Source organism: Doryrhamphus excisus, linkage group LG4, assembly GCF_037039965.1.
Source record: "Doryrhamphus excisus strain RoL-2023G ecotype Guam linkage group LG4, RoL_Dexc_Guam_v1.1, whole genome shotgun sequence".
In the NCBI taxonomy this organism is placed as follows: Eukaryota; Metazoa; Chordata; class Actinopteri; order Syngnathiformes; family Syngnathidae; genus Doryrhamphus; species Doryrhamphus excisus.
In genome coordinates this window covers 23633747-23641742 of record NC_136360.1, presented here as the reverse complement: position 1 = coordinate 23641742, position 7996 = coordinate 23633747, and the positions used below count along the sequence as shown (strand labels likewise).

The window sequence follows — 7996 nt, the reverse complement described above, 5'->3', positions numbered from 1 at the left end:
GCGGATGTCGCCCTCTGTTGGACATTTATGGCAACTGCAACATCGTGAGTAAGGGAATTGTTCGTTCCGTTTTGTTCTAAAAAAAAATATGTAAATATTTAAGAAACGCCAAAACAGCAAAAATGAAAAAAGCAATTTCCCAGAAAGTCAAAATATTAAAAAATCCAAACGATAAAACCATTGTAGTGCAGTTGTTCAAATTGAACGCCACATGGATTCCAGTCAGTATCAGTAGATTCTAGCCAAGTGTTCAAGAACCAGTGACCAAGTTGAAGTTGCAAACACAAAGACCCTAAACACCGCTCAAATTCTACTAAGGCATTCATGCAGAGGAACAAAAACAACGTTCCGGAATGGCAATATCAGTCCCCAGACCGATTATTGAAAACCTGTGGTGTGATTTAAAGCGATCCATCTTGGAAACCATCAAAGCTGACTCAACTGGAGATGTTTCAGGAAGGGGAATGGTTAAAAATCCCTTCAACCAGAATCCAGACCCTCATTTAGTTCTGCAAAAGGATCTACTAAATTTATGCACCAGCCTACATTCATTGAAATAATGGCTGATCCCAACAACCAGTGATTGGGAAATTATCAGGGGTGCCAAAACTCTAGTTGAACTATTTAGAAAAAAAATGTTAAAAATACGAGAAACAAAAACTGCTGTCATTTGTAGAAAATTGTGTTGGCGAAAAAGATGGTTGGAGTGCATGTGCAATGAAAAAGGACAAAAGAATTTAGCGACCATCTTTATTTCCCTACAGAGGCGTCTGTATAGCAGGGCTGGAATTCACACAATTTTGCAGAAGCACAATGAAGCAGTGGATTTCTTTCAGAGCCATCATGTGGTGATGCAGGCACGCCACCAGACGTGGAGCGGAGCGGAGTGTGTAAACAAGTTTAGCAGGAGAAAGGCTTTGAAGGATGCGGAGTAGCACCTGAAATCCAAATCAATTCTTCCCAAATGACCTAGCCTTCCTGCCTTGGGACACGGGTGTGAAATACAATGACGAGGTCAGATGATTTACAGGAAGAATAGCCAATAGAAAAGCAGCATTCCAGTGGCGAACAGAAGGAAGGGGTGGAGCTCCACGGTGTCGGGCGGCGGCACACATCACGCTAAAAAAGCAGCCATTACAAAACAATGAGACCTCTGAAAAAAATACTGTATGAAAGCATCCCTGCTACTTTAGTTTCCAAGTACAAAAGCTGCTCCACAGTACAAGTCCTTTGCTTTTTCTTTTTCTTTTTATTGGGTAAAACGCAGTCCTCACATTTGATGACAGTCTTCATCACTTTGCTGAAGGATCCAGCAGGAACATGCAAGCCGAGCAGTGGAGGTGCTCGGGAGGCTCCTGCGGGCCGGCGGCCGAGGCCTTAAGCCAGGGCGGGGAAGGCCTCTGGATCATCCACGTTTGGCACGGAGGATGAAGACTGATTTTTAGAGGTGGGGTGGATGCAGGAGGGGGGAGGGGGGGAGACAGTGACTTAGAAAACATGTTTTCAAAAATTTATGCTCCATAAGCTTTACCTTCTCGCTCCGTGCACCACGTGCCGGCCTGGGGGCTGCCTCGCCGCCACCGCCGCCGCCACCACCACCGGCGCCGCCACGGCCGCGTCCGCCCCGCCCGCCGCCTCGCGGACCACCGCGCCCGCGGCCTGGGCGGCCCAGATCCCCAAAGTTGATGTCCAGCTGGGACGTGATGTCGTTGGCCGGCTTACGGAAGTGATGCTCCTCGTCCATCTGCAAAAGCATCCAACACGCCACACCTTATACGTACTGTGTACTTACACGGTATTTATACACCATGTACTATATAATCGAGAGATTAGAATGTGAAATGATTGTGACTGAAGCTTGCTGTGCATGGTGAGTTCATGTTCAGTAGGTTTTTAAAGCCATTTTTTGCCGCTGAACCAAAGGGGGACGCGTCTTTAGCAATATTATCCAGGACACCGCTTTAGTAATAGTACATACTGCTTTAGTAATAGTACATCAATTTGCATTTTTCCCTTCATGAGGAACAACAGGAAAAAAAAGCAAGCAGTGAGGTTTGCGGTCCAGGCTGTTTCACATATTATATTATGTATATATACACAGATTATATTGATCATCCATACAATATATTGTGTATATAAACACACACACTAGGAAATGTACATTAACTGTGCAATAAGGTATAATGTATCTTATTTTAAAAATATAATGTATTGTGTAAAACTAAGACAGGAACAACATCAAATTAAAAGTACTAAACGAACACAGAACCACCATCCACCAGTACCAGCCTGGACAAATATGCTAGGGATGTTCTGATCAGCGTTTTATGTCCATGAGTAAAAATCCATACACATTTTGATCAAATGAAGTCCAGCATCCTGAAGTGGCCGCTTCACTGTTGATACCGACACTGGTGTTTGACGCCTACTATTTAGTGCAGCTGCCAGGTGACCACCTGTCTTAAACTACACTCTCACATATTTGTCTGCAGCGTTTTTCTGTCCTTGTTAGACCCAGTTTGCGCTGCTCTCTGAGGGGAGTAGTAAACAGTTTTAGTTTAGATGGCTTTTCTAATCATCTATTAGCCTTATAAAATGATCAACTTGGATTAGCAGCCAAGTTTAGTTTAGTCTTGTATGTCCTATTTTGTCTTATTATGTTTACTATATTGGATAATAGGAGTATAAAGATGAATGTGGGGTGTTATTTCATATTTAGAGGGCTTTCATAATGTTTAAAATTGTATTTAGAAGTTGATAAACAGGTTGTCTATGTCTTATATGCCGTATTTTGTCTTATTATGTTGACTATATTGGATAATAGGAGTATAAAGATGACTGTGGGGTGTTATTCCATATTTAGAGGGCTTTCATAATGTTTAAAATTATATTTAGAAGATGGTAAACATATTTTCTATGTCTTATATGTCATATTTTGTCTTATGTCGACTATATTGGGTAATAGGAGTATAAAGATGACTGTGGGGTGTTATTCCATATTTAGAGGGCTTTCATAATGTTTAAAATTATATTTAGAAGATGGTAAACATATTTTCTATGTCTTATATGTCGTATTTTGTCTTATTATGTGGACTATATTGGGTAATTAACTTGGATTAGGAGCCATACCAGGAGATTGATGCAGAGGACTGGCAGTTGTTGATAGTAGGCCTCTATGTAAAAATATACATCCTTCTTTGAAATTCATCTGATTCATTTTCATTTGTTTGTGAAATTGAAAAAATTGCATGAAAATGTGTTTTTCACTTGCAAATTTTTTTGCTTTCCACTTTTGAGCGGCAGTGTATCCACATGTAAACAGTATAAATCGACAATCCATACATGATATTGTGCATATACATATATAAAAGGCAAGGAGCTCACCTTAGAGTCAAAAGCCTCGGGGTCTATCAGCTCATCTTTTTTACCCTGTGAGAGAACATAAAAGAAATGAATCCAATGGCGTCAAAAAAACGACACACAACAACACAATAGGCGAATACAACAAGACACGACGGACCCACATTGGATGTTCCCATGTTGCTTGAATGCATGCTAAGAAATGGAAGCTAATTACGCCAAGTAAAAGATGCTATTAGCATCATCACCATTGGGTGTCCGATATGGAAAGACTCACCTCCGCCTTGGACTTGTGCAGCACGAATCCTTTGTTCCAATCGGCTCCCTCGTTAGCTTTACGGATGTTGAAGTCCACCTTGGAGCGCTCCTTGTCCTGCATGGCCTTCCACTCATCCAGCGTCATCTCCTTAGGACCTTCCTCCTTGGCCTCCTCCACCTCATTCTCCCTTCAACAAAAACATGCGAGCAGAAGCGCTGTCAGTCAAAGCCCCTCGCCGCGTTGACACCGGGCGGCGTGGCGCCTCAACAGGAAAGGAAGTTACTTGTTTTCAGAGTCAGCGGGTGGATGCTCCTCGCCTTCGGTGTTCTCCTCTGTGACGTTTGACTGGTCGAGTTCACTGTGGGAGTAAGACCAGTCATGAGTGGGCATTTCATGTTTTATACCTAGCATCAAATGTAAATATAATAAGTCTATCTTCAAACACTCACTACATAAATCATGTAACTGACAGAATGAAGTATATCATGTGGGTGTTTTTTTTTTTGGAAGGCAACTCACTTGAGTTCATCTTTGACGGTGCCCCAGTTGTGAGATCCACTCCCGCCTCGCTTTTCTTCACCTTTCAGACTACTGAAACAACATTTGCTTTAGCCACCACCTCAGCATGTTTATGTTTGTTTTTGTTTCTTTCAGCTTTTTCCCGATCATATTAATAACCAACCACAACATCAGCTCTTGGTGTCCATGTTATCTTTTTTACGGTAAATTTGGTAAAAGTTATTATAAAAAGCTTTACATTAAGGGTGTCACGAGACAAAGCAATATTTTTGCATGCATGACCTAAGCATGACGCTTTTAACCGTTCACTTCTAGAAATTAAAACAAAGTTAAAAAAAAAAAAAGGTCAGTGAAAATGATAGCAGTAGCTAATCACCGACGTATGTAAACACCCATACCTAACAATGATGCACTTTTGACACATTCATGCGGAGCAATCTTCACTGGCTAAATGTACTGCAAAAAAGGCCAGTAAGGATAATTCATAATGCCGCCTACAGAGAACATACTAACTCCTTATTTCTAAAATGACAAATACTTCAACTTAATCTTCAAACAGCTAAAATAATGCATAAGGCTAAAAATAAGCAATTAGCTAAAAATGTCATCCAATACTTCTCTACAAGAGAGGAGAAATATGATCTCAGGGAAGAAGTACATTTGAAACACTTCTATGCTAGGACTACGTTATGCTAGCCATAGCATTTCAGTATGTGGAATCAAACCATGGAATGGATTGAGTAAGGAAATCAAACAATGCACAACGATGAGCCAATTCAAGAAACAATACGAGGTGGAGTAGTACTTACGATCGGTCGCTACCACTGTGTCTGTCAAATTCACGTTTTCCTCTGGAATCAAAGCCGTCGCTACGACCCACGCCGCGCCCTCTGCCTCCGCGGCCCCCCCGGCCGGCCCCGCGGCCCCTCATCGGCCTGTCGCCAACAGGCCTGAGAGCAGGGAATGGAACCATCAGTGCCAGTGTAAGGCCGAAGGACCCCGATGTTATTCCGGGAAGCTTAACTCACTTCTCCACAGAGAACTCGCCTCCCTCGGGCTTCTCGCTAGCATCTGTGGGCGGCCTCTCGAAGCGGCGGGGTGGCCGTCTGTCCGTCGGCCGTCTGTCTGCGGGGGGACGTCCCTCTCCCTGCTGGCCGCCCTGGGGTCTCGAGCCCTCACCCTCTGGCTTGCGGCCCATTCTCCTCATGCCGGCACCTACAGATGACATAGCATTGAAGCAAGATATATTTTTTCTAGACTTTACTGCCATGTTGCTGTATTGCATTTTCTAGTTTTCATGCAGGAGAGCGTATTACAGCGCTTAAGTGTCGTATACGTTGCATGGTTGTGACACAAACACGTATGCTACTGTTAATTCACACACCCACCATTACATATGACTATTATCCAGAGTTTTGAAGTGTAATAAAGATATACGCAGCATCCCACTTTACTTCATGGGGGACATCCAGAGACACAAGTTCATGTCTTTATGTAAATACAATTGAAAAATTGTGTTTTTTCAGTCCCAAAAACTCCATATCAGTTGGACTCTATTCAGAATCTCATACCAGCCCATGCATAGTATGATGTTAGCCTTGTTAGCTTGCTAGGTGCAGACATCAAATTACGCTAAAAATAAACATCACACTAGAGACAACTATCACCATAATCATTTAATTAACTAAATCAATCAATTTGCCGGCCTCTCTCTCACCCAGGCTGGATGACAAGAGGGTTCACTCTGCATCCGTCTGGCCGCCATTAAGCCTCTTTGCCCCAGTGGGCGGAGGCAGGGCTGCTAGGGAGTAGATACCCAGAAGCTAGGTTACGTTTGCAAGTTGGTATCATAGTCTTGAAAACAAAAAATACTAATAAATCTATTGTGCTTCTCTAATACTTATATATGTATAGTCTGACCCTATGGCATCCAAATTAAGGGAATAGCGGAATTGGTAAATAAAAAGGAAATTTACTGTAAAAAAACGCATCATATCCACAAGTGATGTCAGGCAGGGGTCCCCAAACACTGGGGCGTGGGAAACACTCAATAACAAAAAAGTGCCCACTTGTCCCACTTTGTTGGACGGTCCTTAAACGCACCATGTAACATTGTCCCCCTTTGTCAAAGCTGATACCCAAGTGGAAGAAATACGGACTACAACGTCGCCATCGTGACGGACGTGTAAACGTCATATGGGCACGCCGTGGCGTTTTCACAGCGCCGTGTGTCCCGGCAAGACACATGGTGCCGACATTACTCAAGTCAGCCTGGATACGGAAATAGACCTCTAGATCCAGCAGCACCTGTCTCATCTTCTCTCGGGCAAGCAGATCCTTCACACCTGCTGATCACACGCAAAGTCCAAATCCACTTGATTACTCCTGCTTGGTCTACTTTCCCAAACTACACGCTGTCAATCAAAAGGTGAAAAGGGTGCAGCAAATTCAGAGTATATACACCTGGAGTAAAAAAAAAAAGAAGACAATTCATGAGGCGTTTGGGGTCCAGGAAATATAAAAACCCTAACAAACATGGGACATTGGGACAAGCTCACTTCATCTTGGACCGAGTCAATAATTGATTTGATGCATTTTGGCGGCTCAAGAGTCATTGGGATATACTGACAATGAAAAACTGGTTTTAATGGGGGTCATTGGGATATAATGAGATTGACAAACTGGTTTTATTGGGAGCGAACAGGCCGTAGCACACAGGTAAATACAGTCCATACATCTCACAGCACATTTGCGTTGATAATAACCGCTTCGATTAGTCTTACCAGAATGTAAACGTCGGAAATTAAAAAGGCCATTGGGGCATTTTGGGTCCTGCCCCACCACCGTTTGGAAAGCTCGTGCGGAAGCACGAGGCGCGCGCCTGTTGACAAGTTGCTCTCTCGTGTTACTTTGCACTCGTGCATGCAACATGGCGGTAGCTGCTCCGCAAGCACAGGCCTTTGTCACCAAAACAGACCGCTGTGTGGTGCGCACCGGGACGGTTCCAAACACAACATGACCCCGCTAGCTGCTTAGCCGCTAAATGACGAGAATCACGCCGTAAGAACGTCAGTGCTACGGCGAACAGGCCCGCACCAACAACGAGGCCTCAGAACAACACAATATGACCGAAAGAGTCACCGAATCCCCCGAGGGGGACGCTGGCCGGGAATAAAGGCGCGTTCGGGAATGTCATTGTTCCATAAAGTGACGGCAAGAGACAACCACCACGCCGCCGACCTGATTCACATCTCCGCGGCTCTCTGCACCTTGCTAGCAAGAGTCATGTTAGCCTACAACCGCTAGCGTTCACTACAAAACTTGGCTTTAAGAGCAGAAATGTGCTTACCGTCTTTCTTAAGTGGGACCGGCGCCTGGGTCTCTTCCTTTTTGTCGCTCAGCGGTGTCTTTCGGTCCTTCTGGGACTCCTTTTTGGGCTGTTTGCTAACCGGGGCTGGAGGCTTGGCGACGGCAGCAGCGGCAGCCTCCTTCTTCTTCTTCTCAGCCTGCCTCAGCAGCTCAAATGGGTCCGATTCATCGTCCAATAACTGGTCGTATCGATTGGTCACGGCGATGCCGAAGCCTTCTTGCATTTGTCCGGGCATGATGGCGCCCCTTCAGCAGGATTTTCCTCCGATTCTACGAGGTTTGGTGCGAACACTTCGCTAGGTGAAGCCACAAGATGGCTGGGGAAAGGAGTTTCTTCTCTTCCGGCGCGATAGACATACGGGGACCTCGTTGTGGGCGCGGGTGGGGCGTGTAGTCCGCTGGACGCGCCGAGCAATGAGAAACACTTTCGTGAAAACTACATTACCCACAATGCCGCTGGCGAGCTGGCGTCGCCAAGCCACCGCGGAA

The 7996-nt window shown here is 44.7% G+C and overlaps 1 protein-coding gene across 4 annotated transcripts; it reads right to left on the bottom strand.

The window, feature by feature from the left end:
- Positions 1-736: 736 nt before the first annotated feature.
- Positions 737-7869, bottom strand: LOC131129624 (SERPINE1 mRNA-binding protein 1-like). 4 transcript variants are annotated; one of them, XM_058073360.2, is made up of 9 exons: positions 7488-7869; positions 5167-5353; positions 4948-5088; positions 4139-4207; positions 3903-3977; positions 3638-3809; positions 3385-3429; positions 1532-1744; positions 737-1434 (listed from the first exon to the last, which is right to left on the bottom strand). In XM_058073360.2, the coding sequence occupies exons 1-9, from the start codon at positions 7741-7743 to the stop codon at positions 1378-1380; spliced, it is 1215 nt and encodes a 404-aa protein (XP_057929343.2). In that variant the 5' UTR covers positions 7744-7869; the 3' UTR covers positions 737-1377. The 4 variants fall into 4 exon arrangements, with proteins under 4 accessions (XP_057929343.2, XP_057929341.2, XP_057929344.2 ...); XM_058073358.2 differs by having other exon boundaries at positions 4139-4210; positions 7488-7868; XM_058073361.2 differs by having other exon boundaries at positions 3638-3806; positions 7488-7865.
- Between the last annotated feature and the right edge of the window lie 127 nt (positions 7870-7996).

Coding starts and splice junctions, on each gene's coding strand:
- LOC131129624 (XM_058073358.2), bottom strand. CDS start 7,743: ATGCCCGGACAAATGCAAGAAGGCTTCGGCATCGCCGTGACCAATCGA. Junction 4,211..4,947: donor CACAGTGGTAGCGACCGATC/GTAAGTACTACT, acceptor ATGTTGTTTCAG/TAGTCTGAAAGGTGAAGAAA. Junction 1,745..3,384: donor CCGAGGCTTTTGACTCTAAG/GTGAGCTCCTTG, acceptor ATGCTTTTGCAG/ATGGACGAGGAGCATCACTT.